This window comes from Mauremys reevesii, linkage group 4, assembly GCF_016161935.1.
Source record: "Mauremys reevesii isolate NIE-2019 linkage group 4, ASM1616193v1, whole genome shotgun sequence".
Classification (NCBI taxonomy): Eukaryota; Metazoa; Chordata; order Testudines; family Geoemydidae; genus Mauremys; species Mauremys reevesii.
Window position 1 is genome coordinate 22,093,958 of NC_052626.1, and position 19,478 is coordinate 22,113,435.

At 41.8% G+C, this 19,478-nt stretch overlaps 1 protein-coding gene across 2 annotated transcripts in view; it reads right to left on the reverse strand.

The window, feature by feature from the left end:
• LOC120403790 (cytoplasmic dynein 1 heavy chain 1-like) overlaps positions 1–19,478 on the reverse strand; it is a 90,140-nt gene that overhangs the window by 20,051 nt on the left and 50,611 nt on the right. The window contains exons 35-57 of one of the 2 annotated variants that reach the window (XM_039535446.1): positions 18,757–18,984; positions 18,267–18,497; positions 17,966–18,106; positions 17,365–17,598; positions 16,406–16,612; positions 16,202–16,323; positions 14,154–14,319; positions 13,764–13,927; positions 12,745–12,874; positions 10,721–10,854; positions 9,954–10,068; positions 9,635–9,796; positions 9,337–9,551; positions 8,972–9,176; positions 8,625–8,798; positions 8,402–8,521; positions 8,198–8,318; positions 6,358–6,553; positions 6,125–6,242; positions 4,493–4,708; positions 1,444–1,656; positions 1,144–1,271; positions 449–602 (exon numbers count right to left, since the gene is read on the reverse strand). In XM_039535446.1, coding sequence (XP_039391380.1) covers positions 449–602; positions 1,144–1,271; positions 1,444–1,656; positions 4,493–4,708; positions 6,125–6,242; positions 6,358–6,553; positions 8,198–8,318; positions 8,402–8,521; positions 8,625–8,798; positions 8,972–9,176; positions 9,337–9,551; positions 9,635–9,796; positions 9,954–10,068; positions 10,721–10,854; positions 12,745–12,874; positions 13,764–13,927; positions 14,154–14,319; positions 16,202–16,323; positions 16,406–16,612; positions 17,365–17,598; positions 17,966–18,106; positions 18,267–18,497; positions 18,757–18,984 — 3,894 coding nt within the window. Of the gene's footprint in view, positions 1–448; positions 603–1,143; positions 1,272–1,443; positions 1,657–4,492; positions 4,709–6,124; positions 6,243–6,357; positions 6,554–6,961; positions 7,157–8,193; positions 8,319–8,401; positions 8,522–8,624; positions 8,799–8,971; positions 9,177–9,336; positions 9,552–9,634; positions 9,797–9,953; positions 10,069–10,720; positions 10,855–12,744; positions 12,875–13,763; positions 13,928–14,153; positions 14,320–16,201; positions 16,324–16,405; positions 16,613–17,364; positions 17,599–17,965; positions 18,107–18,266; positions 18,498–18,756; positions 18,985–19,478 lie in introns of both variants that reach the window. The other variant, XM_039535448.1, reaches the window with a different exon arrangement.

Sequence of the window (19,478 nt, forward strand, 5' to 3'; positions counted from 1 at the left end):
GACTGCAGACATCCATAGGAGTGAGTTTTAAGATTTGGAAAAAAAACAGGAGCATTATAGATCAGAGTAGAGACTGTTTTATGCAGACGGGATGGTGTGTAAAGAGTAACTGAAGGGGAGTGGACAAGCAGACTGGATAGTCAAGTCAGAAGGGGCACAATAGGTGACAAATTATTAAGTAGCCTGGGGCACAGCTGAGAAAGGCCTTTAAATTTGACCTTGATATGGTAGGAGAGGGGGAGCAATGTGGGTAGAACACGTAAGGAAGATGGTCTTTGCTGCATTTTGATCCATTGTCTACACAAGGACCTTCATTTATTCAATACCTGGAAAGCACAATTGCCAGAGTAGCAATAAAACTAAGCCCCAGCAAGTGAAGACTTCAAGTGTACTTCCTGGGAAATGTAATCACATTTTTTTTAAAAATTTATGTAAACAAGAGACTAACCTGGACGAGTAGAGGGTTACCAAATCTCAACGCACTTTCCAAGTTCTTTCTGAAAGCATCATCCAAAAAGCTAGTACGAGTGATCTTTTGGTCCTTGTATTCATTCATAATGAACTCTGCAGCTTGTCCAGAAGGATCAATGATCAGTGGATACCTAAGTTAGTGAAAAAATATTTCCATCATATGACAGATTTAAGGCTTCTGATACAAGCCATTTAGTCCACTCAGGTTGAGTTAATATTCTAAATAGTTTTTGGAGAATGTGGGATCATGTAATGAAATGGGGGAGGGATCATGGTCATTGTTTGGAGAAGATAACATTGATTTAACTAGATACAACTATCAAAAGGATACTTTACTGTTTCGAGCGATACAGACTTACTAACAGCTTCAGTTTGAGCTAAGTTGGTATAATAGTGAAGTACACTAAAATGCAAGTTGTTTTGCTTATAAACACAAGGGAAGCAGATTATTAAGACTTGCATTTAATTTGCTATCGTGGGTACTATGTAGATATCAGACAGAGCTCAAAATTCTGTCAAAGCATTTATATTCAGGTTGATGATAAAGTTTTAATCGAGTTTTCCTTTTGACAGGTGTGTGCAAATTCCATTGACTTCAGTGGGAGTTCTGTGCACCAATCCACTGTTAAGTTTATTCCCATACATTCTGTACTTATTGTATAAATGAAGTACCTATTAAACCGCTTAAGCATGATCGCGTTTTCTGTGCACAGGTCATCTGCAGGTAGAGAACTTGCTTGCCAGCGAAGACGCTCATCTGCATTGGAAAGGTATTCTGTCCTTGCAATGTCTGTACGGAACTGAAGAGTAAAACATTATTAGTTGCCCAAAGAGAGCTCAAAGTTTGTTCAAATTTGATCTTTATCTTTTGTGAACACCTTGTGATTTCCCCTTTATGAAGCAGTAATTCATTACAATCAACGTTAACACCTCTGGTAGTCATGACATAAGAAACTGTGGATCAATCTTTACCTGGATATTTGCTTGCTGCAAGTGATGGGACCATGTAGTGAACAAGTTCTGTCGCATTTGCTGGTCAAAGTAACCAGCATAAGCAATAAAAGCTCCTGAAAGCAAACAGTCTCCTGCAATAGTGGACATCTGATTCTTGAAGGTTTCACTTGTCTTCTCCCATCTTTCACGTTCAGCAGACAGACTCTTCAAGAGAGCTGTGCTACGGTTTACCTAGAAATTAAGGAATGGTTTATATTTCAAGATGATGGCCCCCATAATTATCACATCTGCAGTCTATATAGACAGACAAGTTTGCCCAACACACCAGACTTTGGACCCAAATTTTCAGAATTACGTATGTCCAGAAAACAACTATGAGTGCATGCACAACTCTGGAAGTTTGGTTGTTGGTATTCTTGGGCTGTGAATTTTATGGTTCTGGTAGTGGAAAGGGATAGAACAGTTGCAAGAATTTTGGAGAACAGGATTAGAATTCTAAATGACCCTGACAAATTGGAGAATTGATCTGAATTCCATAAGTGAAATTCAGGAAGGGGAAAAAAAGAATCAAATGCAAAACAATTACAGGACAGGGGTGGCCAAATTGAACTTGAGAAGGAGCCAAAAATTCACTAATATACATTGCCAAAGAGCCACAGTAATACATTAGCAGCCCCCCATGAGCTCCTCCTTCCCACCCCCAGTGCCTACTGCCCACAGCAGCCCAGCGGATCAGTGCCTTCCCGCACCTCCTGATTAGCTGATTCGTGGTGTGCAGGAGGCTCTGGGTAGGAGAGGGAGGAGCGAGGGCATGGCAGGCTCAGAGGAGGGAGTGGGAAGGGGTAGAGTGGGGGGCAGGGCCCATGGCAGAGCCAGGGGTTGAGCAGTGAGCACCTCCCCAGCACATTGGAAAGTTGGCACCTGTAGTTCCAGCCCCGGAGCCGGTGCCTATACAAGGCCGCATATTAACTTCTGAAGAGCCGCATGGGGATCTGGAGCCACAGGCTGGCCACCCCTGGGCCAGGATCTAGCTGGCTAGGCTGAAGAGGATCTGGGGGTTATAGCGGATCACAAATTGAGTATGAATGATCAATGTGGTGCAGCTGCAAAAAAGGCTAATATTCTGGAACATATTAACAGGAGTGTTGTAAGAAAGACACGGGAGGTACTGGTCCCAATCTATACAGCAAACAGGGCTCAGCTGGATTACTGTGTCCAGTTCTGGATACCACACTTTAGGAAAGATGTGGACAGGTTGGAGAGTTTCCATAGAAGGACAACAAAAACAATTAAATGTTTAGAAAACCTGACCTATGAGAAAAGGTTAAAAAACTGAGCATTTTTTGTCTTGAGAAAAGACAACCACCATTAAATTCTTCAAATATGTTCAGCGCTATTCTAAAGAGGACTGATCAATCGTTCTCCATGTCCACGTAAGGTAGGGTGAGAAGTAAGGGGCTTAATCTGCAGCAAGGGAAATATAGATTAGATATGAGGAAAAACCCTCTAACTATAAGGAGTAGTTAAGTGCTGGAATAGCCTTCCAAGGGAGGTTGTGGAATTCCCATCATTGGATGTTTTTAAGAATGGATTGGACATACACCTGTGTCATAAACAGATAGTTAAGGGTTAATGTCTCTTTTACCTGTAAAGGGTTAAGAAGCTCAGTAAACCTGGCTGACACCTGACCAGAGGACCAATAAGGGGACAGGATACTTTCAAATCTTGGTGGAGGGAAGTCTTTGTTTTGTGCTCTTTGTTTTGGGGGTTGTTTGCTCTTGGGACTAAGAGGGACCAGACATCAATCCAGGCTCTCCAAATCTTTCTGAATCAGTCTCTCATGTTTCAAACTTGTAAGTAGCACAGGGAAGGCGTGTTAGTCTTATGTTTATTTTCTCAACCTGTAAATGTTCCTTTTTGCTGAGAGGATTTTACCTCTGTTTGCTGTAACTTTGAACCTAAGGCTAGAGGGGGTTTTCTCTGGGCTATATAAATCTAAGTACCCTGTAAAGTATTTTCCATCCTGATTTTACAGAGATGATTTTTACCTCTCTTTTTTAATTAAAAGTTTTTTTTTTTAGAACCTGATTGATTTTCCTTGTTTTAAGATCCAAGGGGATTGGATCTGGACTCACCAGGAATTGGTGGGGGGGGAGGAAGGGGAATGGTTAATTTCTCCTTGTTTTAAGATCCAAGGGGTTTGGATCTGTGTTCACCAGAAAATTGGTGAAGTCTCTCAAGGCAGCCCAGGGAGGGGAAGGTTTTGGGGGGACAGGGAGTGTGCCAGACACTGAATTTCTGGCTGGTGGCAGCGTTATCAGATCTAAGCTAGGAATTAAGCTTAGAAGGGTCCATGCAGGTCCCCACATCTGTACCCTAAAGTTCAGAGTGAGGGAGGAAACCTTGACAACCTGTCAAGAATGAACTAGGTTTATTTTACCTTGCTGCAGCACAGGGGGCTGCACTTGAGTTCCCTTTCAGACCTACATTTCTATGATTCCATCAGTGCAGCTCAAGCAACCAAAAAATAAGAGGACATTTGTATGGACCGTTTGACCTGACTTCACTGGTCTTGTCTGAAGAGAATATTAATAAAGCAGTTACCCTGCCAGGTATTTTTAAAATAGTTGTGATAAGCATTAAGTAATCACAATTCCTCTGAAACACATTTGAGACTTACACAATTGATCATTCTAGTGGGTGAATTTTGTGCTTGTGAAAGAGGACTGGCTTTGCTTCACCTATGCTAGCTTTCCTAGGTTTTGAGTAACATCCTAGATGCTAGCCTAGTCCTGATCAGACAGATTGACAATTTAATTGGGTGGCCAGCATGAGGCAGTGACTGGAAGAGTAATCCTCACTCTGGTCTGTTTATCAATGGTCTGCAAAGTTCTTTGTAAGAAGTCCAAAGGATGAAACATATTGAAAGGCCAACTTGTGTAGAGAGGCCATTAAAGCATTCTGTGTTAGAAAGGTGTACAGAATGTTTGAAAGCCACTACTCCCACCCCCTGAAACAAAGAAAAAAGTCAATAAAATGGAAAAAATGGTACATTAAGTATTCTCACCTTTGTTTCAACTGCAGCCAGGTCTGCCTTAATTGCTTGAGCCTCTGAAATCAGCACTGCATACTCTTCCTTGTAGCGAGCAATACTGGCCTCAAGATCACGAATCATCTGTTCCACCTCATTAGCTTTCTGTTGATTGTCTTTGGCATCATCCTCCAGGTTCTGTAGTTCATTGCGGAGAGGTTCTACTCGTTTCAACATATCAGCATAATTCAGCTGTGAAACATGTGAACAGTCAGTTCTAAATACTTTCTAGAATGGAACTTACCATGTGACTTGGGACCGTGCAAGTCAGCAAGCATAATTTTGTATGGATTGAGGGCACCCCTCAGGATTTTAGGTATTCGGGCTTTCATTTTAAAATGTTTAAGTCCTCTACTTAAACTGATTCACTATTCTGAGTCTGCAGGTGGCCTGAAACAGCCAACAGGTGTCAACTGCATTATTCATCACACTGAAGTGAGACCAAAGTTCTTTAGGAAACCTCCAGATTTCGATCAAATTTCAAATTCAATCGTGCAGTGCAGAGACAATTGCCCATGATGCCAGAGCTCTCTCTTAGGGAGTGTAGGATGAAGGCAAGGGAGAGACTGCAATGAGTCTGGAAGGCTAGAAGAGGGAAGCTTATCCTATGGGCTAAGTACCAAATTAGTGTATCCTTTTCCTTGCACACTGGGATTAGCATGCCCCTGCCCCCACTGAAGGAGCCCTCCTGTTTTCCCATAAACACACTCTACTCAAGCTTCTAAAATCCCACCTGTGAGCCCTTGGCCAAAGCCCACACCCACAAATAACCAACCTTGGCTTTGGATAGGGCTGGGTGAGATGCCAGACATTACTTCAGAGCGAGATGCCCTCCCCTCAGTAAGACATGATCACTCTGCTCTACAACATTCCCCACCCTTGTCAGCTAGGGGAAACGAGAACAAACCAGGCAACAAAATCTGGTCTGTGCATACACAAAACTGGCCACAGAGCAAAAAGACCAGCCATTAATCACTATTATGAAAACAGATATTTTCAACTGTCTTTTGAAAAAGTAAGTTGTAGGGCTGCAATCATTACATACAACTGCATTCATAAGTATTCTTATGAAGTGTACTGCAGGATCCTGTTACTCATGGAACAGTTAACCAAGTATGCAAGAACATTCAGCACCTTACTCTGCACTTTCACTTTAGACCAATTTCTGTTTTTACCTTTACAATAGCAAGCTAGACAAGATGCCACAGACAGGGCCGGCTCCATACCCCAGCGCACCAAGCGCGTGCTTGGGGCGGCGTGCCGCGGGAGGGCGGCAGGCAGCTCTGGTGGATCTCCCACAGGCGTGCCTGCGGGAGGTCCGCCGGAGCCGCGGGACCGGCGGACCCTCCGCGGGCACGCCTGCGGGAGGTCCGCCGGAGCCGCGGGACCGGCGACCACCAGAGCGCCCCCCGCGGCTTGCCGCCCAGCTTAGGGCAGCGCAATTCCTAGAGCCGCCCCTGGCCACAGATCTTCAAGTGATGGAAGTCCATCTATTCCGAGTCCTTGCATATTTCCAGCACTGTAGAACCAGTACTTATCACTAGGTGTTTGATTTCCCACATAACACTGAAGCATTCTAAATTGGTGCATCTACTGTAGATGAGTTACCTGTGCAATTGCCCATTTTACCAGTGGACCACACGCTAAGGATGCTCGGTTTACAATTTCATAATTGTAACTTGGATTTGACATGTAATTCTTCTTCATCTTTTCCCGGATGGATTCACTGCAAAAGAAGAGTTATGTTTGACACAGCATGTGTGCAAGTGCTGAATCTGTCACCACAGAGTTACTGAGAAGTAGTTGCTCCTTTACTACAGTAGATAAACTAAAACCAATACCTTAGATCTTGAGTATTAAAGTTGACAATGCTGCTGATGAAATTATCTCTGAGAATAACTGGTCTGATCTTTTTCCAGTCATTTGTCTCCTCACCCAACAAGAGACAGATTGATTCTAAAGCCAATTTTACTGCAGCAGGAGGGTTGCCCATTGCTCTTACTTCAACAAGATGCTGCTTCCTTATAGAGCTCACAGCTATTAAGGGGACAAAAAAGTATTTTCAGGAATTTAAGGCTATTGCTGGGAAATAAAGAAAGAAATTTAAGTTCAATTACTGGGAATAGTCTATACCCCAGTGCTCTGATGGCAGTAGGTGCTACTCAGACTATACTTTAAAATTTATTTTAAGAGCAAAATTTAGCTCTGAGATTCACATCTTCTCCCTGATAGATCATCTTCATGAATATATGACAGTCTGATATTTTGTTCTCCACATAAAAGGTGGAGATTCTGCATACTCATGAGGTGAATTCTGCCTTTTCTGAGGTAGAAACCAAACCCTATCACCACCAATTGTGACTACTAGTAAGATTTTTATTGTGAAAATCTTGTGAACAATTTCTTTCTATTCCCAGCAGTAGCTCAGTATCTGCAGTTATTCACCTGATCTCTTCAGCAGAAAAGTTTACAATAGTTGGAATGAAGTTTTCCCTCATAATGATGGAACGAATCTTTTTCCAGTCAGCTGTACTTTCACCCAATAGTAGACAGATGGACTCTAGCACTAGCTTCACTGCTGCAGGTGGGTTGGCCACAGAACGGACCTCTACCAGATGCTGCTTCTTTATTGATTTTACACTTAATCACAGTGGTTAAGCCAGATCGAGCAGGAGAAAGGAAGAGTATTGATTGGGGAGAAAAAGGAAGAAAAGACAGCAAAATAGTAAGACAGGAATTAAATCTTCATTGATATTGTTGAGAGATTTTTAAGCTTCAGGTCATATCTAAAATGAATTAAACCTCTCTTGTAAAAACCAAATGCTTTCCACATTTTGAAAACTCTCCACCAGTATTCTCACGTGAGAGAGCAAGCTGAACTCTCAGAAGCCTCCAAGCACTACTACAAGAGCAAGAGTTTGCACCTAGCAGCTATGTTGAGTCCACGAGTTAAGGAGCCTAAAAACAAGGTGATGCCACTACAGCAAGTGACTGTATACCTAGGCAAATAGTGAGTTACAAGTCCTTCCTCCTCTTATGCAACCCACTGATAAGCCACTGTAACTAACTCTGGAGTAAATAAGTTGTAGGTAGTATTTCCATTCACAATACTTATGTAGCATTTATTAAATCACTAATTCCAGGAACTGGACACTGCTATCTCTTAAGAGGCAGCACCAGCAGAAACCGAACACATTAGGGACTTGTCTAGAAAACCGTGAGAAACAAGCTGGGGTGCAAGTGCACAGCAAGCTAGCGTGCTGTAGACAAGCTGAACTATGTGGACCATATTACTGCACACCAGAAATTTCCTAGTGTTTGTTGACCTACTCCTGTTTCAGGAGTTCCTATTCTAATGTGCTCTGATATACTGAAATCTACTGAAGTCTGGCAAAAAACAGTGAACCATTAAGACAGTTTATTGCTCAAAGTTTAATAAAAATATTGCTTAGAATGCAAGTCTACGGTAGCAATAATGGGAAGTTTGGAAGCTCAGCAGTGCTAGTGAACTATTTTATTTCTACGGCTTCCACACTACAGATTAAGATACTGCTGATAAAGGGATGGACCCAAAGTTCACTGAAGCAAATGGAAGCACTCCCACTGACTTCAAGAGCCTTTGGATCAGCCCCAAACCCCTCAAGGAAGGCATGCTGTAGTTATTTGTCAGTGTTGACTTACCATTCTGAGCTTCAATGACAGCAGGTTCGACTTTGTCTAGATCCTCCTTCACACTCATTTGCTTATCTGCAATTACTGCTTGCTGTTTGTGCAACTGCTCTTGAATGTCTTGGCTCATAACCTAAGAGAATGATTGTGAAACCTGTAAGATTATTTCTAGATATACTGTACATGTACAAGAGGTAAAAAAAGCTTTGATTTCACCTTTTTCGTCTCAGCTTCTTGCTGATGCTTCACCATTTTTTTCAGCTTGTCATTAGCTGCTGCATTCTTTACTTCCAACTCCTGGCTCTTTATTCTCAAGTCCCTACGCAGTTCTTCCACCTGACATGAATTGTAAGATTAGAGTCTATACAGACTAAACTCAGTTTTAAAATGTTTAATAGCTCTAATTTTATATGAAAAAGTAAAGTTTAAAGGTATGTACCTGATCAACAGTTTCCTTGATCTTTCTAAGACCAACATTCAAATGCATCTGCTGTTCCTCCAGCTCACTCCTTTTCTCACTGAACAAGTTGGCATAATGGTTGATGAAGTCCAAATAGTGACGGGGTGTGATGGCCATAGTTCTGCCACCCTGTTTTGCTAGACGAGCGTTAGCCTTTCCAAAGGAAAAGGATTTTGTCAAAAATTTGTATATGTAAAAGATTAAGATTATATAAGATCTAGATTTTTTTAAACTCAAAACTGTCATGGGGCAACATTCTTGTATTGAACTTGTGTCAGTCCACTAGAACACGACATTAGAGATCCGAGTAGAACGGCAGAACACACCTGATGAAGGGTCTGGTGAACAAATACACAGCTATTTACAATAGCTTCCCTATGTGATGGCGGCTGTGGTAATTTATCATACACAACTGGCATATAGTCTGGCACAATGTAGTTTTGCTTTTCAAGATCCATTTTGCTTGTAAACTCTTTGCCAACTTGGTACAGTGCTTCAATTGACCAGTCTCCAAACCAGTTCAAGACACACCTGCAGACAGGACAAGATATACATGAAAACCTCCAAACTTTCTTTTTTCAAGAGGGTATTAACAATATTCTTAATTTAAAAACAAACAAACAAACAAAAAAACCTCAAGTGTTAAGACACTTTGTTGTAGGTTAGTTCCCAAACAGAATATATAAGTTACCTGTTGAAGAGAGCTGGAGAAGTAGCTGCTCTGTCCTTCAGGCCCTCAGAAGATGGGTTCATGGTGAACACAACATGGAGATTGCGAATAACTTGACTGGTGAACCATTTGTACAGTTCTTCATGTGAATCTAGCATTAAACCTTCTTTCTGTGCTCCCTCTTTACACTGAGTCATAAGGGTGGCATATTCATCTCCTTCAAAGAGACCAGGAACCTAAGCCAGGAAATAAGTATATTTTCTTAAAGGCTTGATTTTCCCTGCATAACTGCTACTTTACACAGATTTACTCAAGTTACCTCTCCATTGGCCAGAAGAGTATTCAGTCTCTCCAGGAATCCAGAATCCAGTACATTTGACTCATCCATTATAAATACTATTTTCTCATTCTTGCAGCCAGAGCGTCTTAAGACCGTTCTCAGGTCTTCATCAAAGACTTCACCTGTGTATTTTTTTTGAACCTATAAAGATTTAACAATAGTTACTGATCTTTTTTAGCCCTTATCCTCCCTCACAATGACTTGTTTATACATTTATCTTACCAAAGATAGAATATCTGACAGACAACTGAAAGCTTTAACAGTCAATTTTTTTGTTGAGTGATAGAACTAAACCAACCTTTATTTGGTAAACACTTAAACCATTCATCCAAGCCACAAATCGTGAGAGAGTAGTTTTTCCAGCTCCACTAACTCCAATGAGAAGCAAGTGACCCTGAGGCTGGCGGAAGATTCTGAAAGAGATTGGTACTTCAAGTAAATTTACTGCTTGATAAATTGTGAATTAGCCACAACATTTCCAAACCTCCTTTCCTTGCAAACTTAACCTGTATTTTTTTTTAGTACAGTGACTGGTTTGGGGGCACACTGAAGTGACCACTGGCAATATTTCTCAGTCTACTGCTACAATTCCAACCTTGCAGTGCCCCCTTTACAGAATGCCTCTCCCTCGTAGAACACCAGAACAAACTGGTGTGCCATTCTGGACAGGGCCGGCTCCAGGAACCAGTGTAGCAAGCAAGTGTTTGGGGTGGCCAATTCAAAGGGGTGGCACTCTGGTCTGGTATCGGGGCGGGTCGTCCGGGTCTTTGGTGGAAATTCGGTGGCGGGTTCCTCATTCTCTCTCTTCCTCTTTGAGCTGCCACTGAATTGCTGCTGAAGAGGAAGAGAGGGAGGATCCACTGCCCAAGAAGCAGAGCGATTGAGCTGCCGCCAAAGTGCCGCTGCTCGTCTTTTTTTTTGTTGGTTTGTTTTTTGTTTGTTTTCTTCTTTTGTCGCTTGAGGCGGCAGAAAAGCTGGAGCCGGCTCTGATTCTGGATAAATCTGAATACAGATTTGTTTTATAATTCAAACTAGACAAACCCAGGAGTTGGAAATTCAGCTTACCGGTCAATTCTTAGCACATGATCCAAAACTTCACTGAACAACACTAGTGGCACATCAAGTTCTTCTTCATAAAACACTTTCAGCCTGGCTTTTACATAGTCTCTCAGCTCTTCCTGATCCACTGGGATATAATCCTAGAATAAAGAGGCCAATATGTAAGCAAAAGATCTAACAGTCTAGAATTTAAGACTAAGGGAGAGATTCTCACTCTGCTGACCCCTCTGTGCTGGATATAGGGGCTGGAGTGACACAAATTCCCAACTCAAGAATTGATGATAGCCACAGGGACCCCCCTCAGACTCTGATGTAGCATGTGCTACAGGCAGGACCTGTAATGTTACATGCGACGGCAGCAGTGCTGCCCAGAATTTCTGCAGGCACCTGAGAACTGTCTTGCACAATTTATACAACCCATTAAGGCTCAAAGCTACCTCAAGTTCCCCCTGCCCCACTCCCCCCTTGGCTAGGAGTTCTGTGCTATGCCTCTTAGCAGCGCAGTTCAGACTTTCACCTTAAGTTGAAAAACTAGTTTGCACACCAGCTCAGATGCTGCACTTAAATCTGATGCATTTTCTATTTGTGCATCATGTCTGCAGAGCCACTGTAAAGGCATTTAAAGGATCTGTTGCTACTTTAAGAGGCAATATAAGTCAGCATATTCCATAAGTGCCAGAAAATTCCCAGGTAGACAGGTATTTGTACTCCTCCTTGGCAGTTGTACCATCACTGCAAATTCTTGATTTGAGTTATGTTACCTAATGCACTTATGAAAATACACTTGGTGCATGTATGTTAAGTCTAAACAGACAGGAGAGCATTTAGCCCAGCAGGCACAGCAGTAGATTTATGAATACCTGCTTGGACACTGAAAAGCAAACCCTTAAACATTCAGAGTGACGAGCTTTACAACCACATATTAGCATTACACAATTGTTTCTTGAAGTCAGCTGCAACAGTTGAGGCCATATAAAGGATTGGGGGGGATGGAGGAGTCCTAAGGCCACGAACAGTTTATTGATCATGCACTACTGTTTGTTATGAGATGACTATAGGCATTTATTGTTCTGAAAGCAGACAGCCAGATACAAGATTGAATATGCTTGTACTCCACAATAATACCAACTTGGGTCATATCTCAGGTCAAGCTACACAATGATCTGACTACCACCACTTGGGAGACCAAGGAAACCCCGGGATGCTAGGAAACGAAGCTTGTAACTCAGTGGATGGCACTTCTTTGAGTCATTAGTTATCCGGTGTGGTTACAGACACCATTGGCTTATTTGTTAAACAAACCAAAAAGACAACCTACATCTCCTAACTGCACTAGTCCAAGACCACAGGATACTTTCTGCAATTGTTACCCTCAGTATTGTAGAGGAGTCCCAGTTTGGGTATATGCTCTGCCTTCAAATTCACAGTTCTATTTCGTTGGTATCTGGATAGATTTTGCTATGTGCTGGATACCCATCATGGCATGGTGCGTCAAATGTGTTTGGTTACCAACTTCAAATGGTTAGCAATCCTTATTGTCAAAGGTAAATTCTATCATAGCATGGACTGCGCTTAGTTCACTAGAAGAAGTGCTGCCTAAGGGGCTAGTCTACACTTACGAGCCGGGTCGACCCGGTGAGTTCAACTTCTCGGAGTTCGAACTATCGCGTCTAATCTGGACGCGATAGTTCGAACTCCGGAAGCGATAGTTCGAACTCCGGTACTCCACCACTGCAAAAGGCGCTGGTGGAGTCGACCTTGGAGCCGCGGATTTCGATTCCGCGGCGTCTGGACGGGTGAGTAGTTCGAACTAGGGTACTTCGAATTCAGCTACGCTATTCACGTAGCTGAATTTGCGTACCCTAGTTCGACCCCGCTTCTTAGTGTGGACCAGCCTCCACTAAGTGGAGGTGGTTAGTGTGGACCACCTCCACTAAGAGAGGAGGTGGGCAAAGATTCACTCTCTTAATAGGATACTTAGTGTCTGAGTCTGTCCATGGCAATTCTTCTGTTGAGATACTGCTCTTTACCTTTGACAGCCAGTTGCTGTACAAGATGGGTCTGATCATAGCTTTCTCTTTGTCTATGTTGGGGAAATGTTTCAGAGCTACCATATCAATGTTTTCATCAGTCCAACGTCTCTCCTCATCTTCCACAAGTCTAGAGAGAGAGAAAGAGAGAGAGAGAGAGAGAGACAGACACAGAGACAGTTACAAGCAACGCCTATTAAAAACAGATATATGTGAAGGACACGCCAAGTACTATAAATAGCAAGTTAAGGCAAAGAGTAATACTATTGTAAATATGGGTCAGTTCTATCTACTTGGAACTACTTAGCAATCCAACAGACACTTCTCTTGCCCTGAGCTTAGAGGACTAGATTTCAAATCTACAAAGGTATTATTCTTCACATTTTGGTTTTGCATATAAGCCTTTCAAGGTGGCACTTATTTTATTAACTTAAACTGTTGTTCATTTGTATAGCAAGTGCAAGTGCAATTTCAAATTGACAAATCCTGAAGATGTGAGAAAGGAGCAAGGGGAAAAGCCTTTCAGTGTAATTGTAACAATTTAAGGTCCATTTTTGGAAAAAGTCTCAATGTGCATTTGATAAAATCCCTCAATCTCAAATGCAACAATTAAAGAAAGGGGCCTACTGAGATTGGCCGAGCCTTTTCAAGTTATTTGTTTTCACCACCTTTAAATTTGAGGTGAACTATAATCCTGTGGTCTTTGTAGGCAGTCTATACTTCACCTCACACACCTGCCCAGTAAGACAGTTTTGTGCTACAAGCAGATAAATGAATGAGCCATCAGTCTGGAGTTGAAATCACTGACAAAAAAAAAAAGTGAGTTTGGCATTTAAACTACTTGAGTATTCTGCCCAGCTGAGCCCCTGTAAGTGTTTATACTTATACATCTAAAAGAGCAATCTGGAATCAAATTAGAATTCAACTTGGGCCTCGACTTGTTTTAAAGGAAAGTCTCCGGAAAGAGTTGAGAAAAAGATCAATTTGTACTTTTAATACTATTTCCATAGTTTCTTTACCTGTCTTGGAAGAGACGCAAGGCTTCGTGTGCCCAAATCCTAATAAGGCCTTCAACAGATAAGGTTTCTAATGGTCTTAAGGCTTCAAAGATACCTCTCACCCATCGAGTCATTTCACGAGGTGAATAGATGTAGTGTGGCTGTGTGTCCTGGGTGAACCTCTCCTAAAAATTAAAAAAAACCCACTGGGTATGGTGTCTAATGGGATAAAGTTGTGCAACAATAATTAACATGCAAACAATGCTTCTCATGCCCCCATCTCACAACTGCTAATAAAAACAGGGTAAGCAGGCCAAGACAAAAAGCACTGGGGATTTATCTAGAAGTGGCACAGTAACAAGGAAAGAGGACTAGTCAGCAGAAGTTGGGACAGTGTGTAGAGTAAGTTACCTGTGACATTGTGTAGAACTCTACCATGGCAGCAGTAAGAGGTTCTGCATATGTGCGGAGCGATGGGATAAGCCTCAGCATTGCACGATTGAATGTTCCATAGATCTGAGTAAGTGACGCTGGTCCAGGATAGTCCACATACACCACAGGGACATGGCGTAAAAACCTGAAAGAGGTCCAATAGCTTAGTGTTCATACCAGGAAAGATTTCATCCAACTCAGCTAGACTAGATCTGACCTATCTATTTTCAATATTCAAAACAACTGCAATCCTCAGTGGAGATTTCACCTCAAATTAATCCACTAAAAGTCAAAGTAGCAGAGTCAATTACTGACTTGTACTCTGCAATATCAAATCATATTGTTTTGTTTCTGATCCAAGCTGCTTGTTTCATAGGGTAAAAATAACTTAATTTCATAATAGCATTCTCAGCCTCTGAAGTGAGTAATGTTCAGCACTCACATTAGCCGCGACCCTGCTGGCTAATACAAAGTCCTCTTTGAAGTACAGGAATGTGAATGGAGTACAGTCTGTGTTATTCATAGATTCTAAGGCCAGAAGAAATCTAGTCTAACCTCCCATATAATACAGACGGTAGAATTTCCCCAAATAATTCCCAAGGCATCTTTTAGAAAAAAATGCTACTATCTTGATTTAAAAATTGTGAATGATACAGAATCCACCCTCGGTAAGTTATTCCAATGACTAATTACTCTCACTGTTAAAAATGTATGCCTTGTTTACAGTCTGAATTTGTCTAGCTTCAGTCTAGCAAAGAAAGGTATAACTTGATCCAGGGGCTGGAAGCTGAAGAGCCTATTATTAAATATTTGTTTCCCACATAGGTACTTACAGACCAATCAAGTCCCTCCTTAACCTTGTTAAGCTAAATAGCTTGAGCATTTTGAGTCCATCATTATAAAAGCAGGTTTTCTAATCCTTTATCATTCTTGTGGCTCTTCTCTGAACTCTTCAATTTGTCAACATTTTTGTTGAATGGTGGGCACCAGAACTGGACACAGATTCCAGCAGTGGTCACATCAGTGCCAAATCCAGAGATCAAATAAGCCTCTTTATTCCTATTTTGTCCCCATTTAAGCATCCCATGATAGCATTAGCTCTTTTGGCCTCAGTGTTACATGTTCAGAGGGGAGCTCAACTTTAACTGATTATCCACCATGATCCTCAAACCTCTCTCAGAATAGAGACCCCCAACCTGTAAGTGTGGCCAACATTCTTTGTTCCTAGATGTATACATGTACATTTATCTTTATTAAAATGAATATTAACTGCTTGCTGTGAATCAGTGACCTGTTCTCATTCTTTACCATCCTCCCATTTTTGGGTCCTCTGCAAACAGTCAGTGATTATTTTGTTCTCTTCCAGGTAATTGATAAAGACGTTATATCATGTATTCAAGAACCAGTCCCTGCACAACCCTTCTGGAAACAAGCCCACTCAATAATGGCTCCCTGTTAACAGTTACATTTTGAGACTTATCAGTTAGCCAGTTTTTAATCCATTTAATGTGTGCCACATTGCTTTTATATCATTCTAGTTTGTTTTTATTATTTAAATCAAATTGTCATGCAGTACCAGGTCAAATGCCTTACCTAAGTGAGTATATTATATCAACTCTATTACTTTTATCAGCTAAACTTGCAATCTCATCAAAAACAACAAAGTTAGTTTGACAGGATCTATTTTCCATAAACCCATGTTGATTTGTATTAGTTACATTGCACTCTTAGTTGTTTAACAATCAAGTCCTGTATCAGCTACTCCATTATTTTGGCTGGGATCTAGGTCATCCCATTTACCCTTTTTAAAAACCGGCATTTATCAGCTTTCTTCCAGTCTTCAGAACTTCCAGTGCTTCAAGACTTATTGACGATCAACAGGAGCTTGCTGGACCGTTAATGAGCAGCTCTTTTGGATGCAAGGTATTTTTAAACCAATATTTGACACTACAAACTGGATTCCAGCATTAGAATGTAAAGGCATCAGATACTCCATTATAGTTTAGTAGCTTCAGAATAGTATTTACTTATGTGAAAGTGGTTTCCTTCCAGGATCGGTAGGTGGGTTACAAGCTCCAACAAACTGAATCCTCTCTAATTTCACCCAGGTCTGATCCGATGTACGGTAGAAGCCTCCATGTTCCACCATCTGAATGAGGGAATTGTTTTAATATAAGAAAGTTTCCATAATAGAATAATAGTATAACCCTTAGTTTCACAATAAAACAAACCTGTCTAATGAAGGATATGACTCTCTGCGTGCCATACTTATCCATATCTGGCAAGTTGATTTCATCACAGAACAGCACCAACCACTTTCCTAGCTGCACCGGAGCCAGCACCACTCCATTAGGTGTATGCCTGTACTCACAGTAATGATCAAAAGTTTTCAAAAGTAGCTCTGGGGTAGTAGCACTAGAGAAGTTAAGTCCGACCACCTTAAAGAAAAAAAAAAGTGTGTGTGTGTGTGTGCGCGCGCACGCACACGAAACAGGTAAATCCATGAAGACACTGGATACATTTTAATAGCTTAAAGTCTTAGAACCAGTTTCAGTAGATTATCATTCCTCAGTGACCAATATATGCCACAACTTGGCCTTCAGATTGAAAATATATGCTGTATGTTGACTAGATACTGATCACTGGATGCTGTCTACACAAGTATCTGGCTCACTACAGATATGTAAAATTCCTTATAGACTTAGCCATCAAAGTCTGTTATGTGCCAGTTGTACCCACTTGTACCCATACTGTCTCTCATCACTGTTAACTAGTTTAAACACTCGTACCTAGATGGAACAGCTACTTGAACTCAAAATACTTTTGATTTAATACTCAACAAGTGGGGGGAAAAAAAGCCAGTACTACTGCTGCTAGTTAGAAAGGAAGAACAGATGGCCTTGAAGTGAAGGGACTCCTGGAGTTAGGAAGAGTCTAGATCTTCCTGGTGACTATGGGCAAGTCACTGATTTCTGCTTCAGTTTCCACTCCCAATTGACAGATAGTCTTTATACCTCACAGAGTATTACAAGGATACATTCATTAAGATGGGCAAAGAGCTCTGATACAATGAAGTTTTTGCCATCTAAGTAGAAAGGTGTTGCAGTAATCAGAGTAAACCTGGTAGGCAGCTTTTACTTGTTATAAATTTGCTATTATTCAATAACCTACATAGAAACAGAACAGTTACCTCCATATCAGGGAGGGCTCGGAGAGCACTGAAAAGGGTCATAGTCTTTCCAGAACCTGGTGGGCCACAGAGCACCAGGGGTTTGTGTTCCGCTAGCCAAGTATACAGCAAAGCTTCATGGCGGACAGTATCTAGGGTTGGTACCACAACATCAGGAGCAGCAACCTTGTGTGTCTCAACTTCAATCTGAGGAACCTTGGACTGCCATGGGACCCATTCACCTGTAATCGACACCTAGGTGAACAGAAACACAGTTAATGTACAAATTTAGTAGAGAGGTGTTCCAATGGGGTTCTCATCACAACCTCACCTTATTTTACAGAACTTCATGCTTTAATCTGAACTCAGTTAGGCTTTTAACACCTGCAAATTTGATGCTGTGGGACTAATTTAGAAGCAGCTTGGACTACACAGTACATTACGTACCAACTGAGCAAAAAAAACAAAAAAAGAATAAAATGTAGAGTGGCTTGCCTTGAGCTAACTTGTGAGATACTGATTTACTCCCACTGAGAGAGGTTGATTTAGAAATAGCATCATTCTGGTTTTGTTGCCTTAGGAATTAGGTTTATAACCTATACAACGTACAAGAGGCTATTACCTCATAATCAATTATGGGTATGTTGGGTGCCGTGGGCAATGGTACAGTGGTGATTCTCCTAATGTATTCTCCCAGCTCTGCTCTCATTTTCAGACGGCTGTCTCCAGAGAGTGACCACAGTATTGCATAGACCAGATATCTCTGATGGAAGACAAGAGAAAGATTAGTCCACACAAATGCAAAAAAGTGTTACTTGTGTTCGAAGGACAGCTGAAGAAAATACAAGGAGACTATTCAATGAGCCTGGTAACTGTGTTCATCTTTAGGCTTTCAGATCACTTTGCTGCAGTATTTACTTTACCTGGATATAACGCTCCAGCTGATCAATCTGCATAGGAAAGTCGGGATGGTTTGTGTTGTACTGGGCTACATTGCGACAAGCCTGATGCAACATAGAGTACAATGAACCAAGACAGCGCAAGCGAGTCAGGTCCATGATATGCTCTAACTTGAAAGCATGTTCAAGAGCTTTAGTCACCAGTCCATTAGATGTGAAATAGGGCTGCATAATTGTTGCTGCATCTCTTTGAATCTGTTGGGAAAGACATTAGCATTGTTCAAGGAACTTGGTTTGTAGTCTTAAGTCAGAACACTAGATTTTAAAATGTTTGTCTATAGCAGGGGTTCAAAGTGTTATACTTTAATTGGGGAACACAACACACAAGTTACATTTGGTTAACTCAATCTCTATTTATATTCAGTACAGCCTGTAAGATAAGCTTTCGAGGCACTTCCTACTTTTAGTGGGTCTGGTGTCAGTCCACAGTATTACAATCCATTCCAAGTTATACCTGCAACATTGGAGAAGCTGCTTCTTCACCTTCATCTTCTTTGCCCTTTCGCCTGCGCTGAGCTTCCTCTTCACCTTCATCCAGAGGGATGCTTCGTAGTCTGGCCAAGAAGTTATTGAATATCATGTCAGTGCTTAGAACATCTTCACTGAACCAGACCATTCCGCACCTTGACACTGTGGTTAGAGTAGCATATTTCAGATCCTGTACCTCAAACATGATACGCACCTAGAGAGAAAGTGCAGACAGTTAAGAGAAGTTAGATTTTATGTGCCACTGAATCTATTACAGTAACTCCTCACTTATCATGGTTAACATTGCTTCATTGTTACGTCGCTGATCTGTTTGTTTAAAGTTGTGCAATGCTCTCTTATAAGGTTTTTCTGCAAGCAGTGGACAAAGCAGGTGGCTGCCAAAGCAGCTCGTTGGAGCTAGCTGGTGGGGGCTTGGAACCAGGATGGACCGGCAAACCGCCCCCCCCCCATCAGCTCCCCTAAGTTCCCTGTGCCGCAGCTGCCCAACAAGCTATCAATTGCTGGGCAGTTCAGGTATCCCTCCTGCCACGGGCTGATCCTCCTCTCTGCCTTGGAGCTGCTCCCAGGGACTCCTGCTTGCTGTGCGGGAGGGAGGGATGGAGGGAAGGAGAGAGGTGCTGATGTTAGGGTGTCCCCCTCCCCTTGCTCCTGTACCCCATCTCCAGAGAGCAGGGGAAACAGGGACAG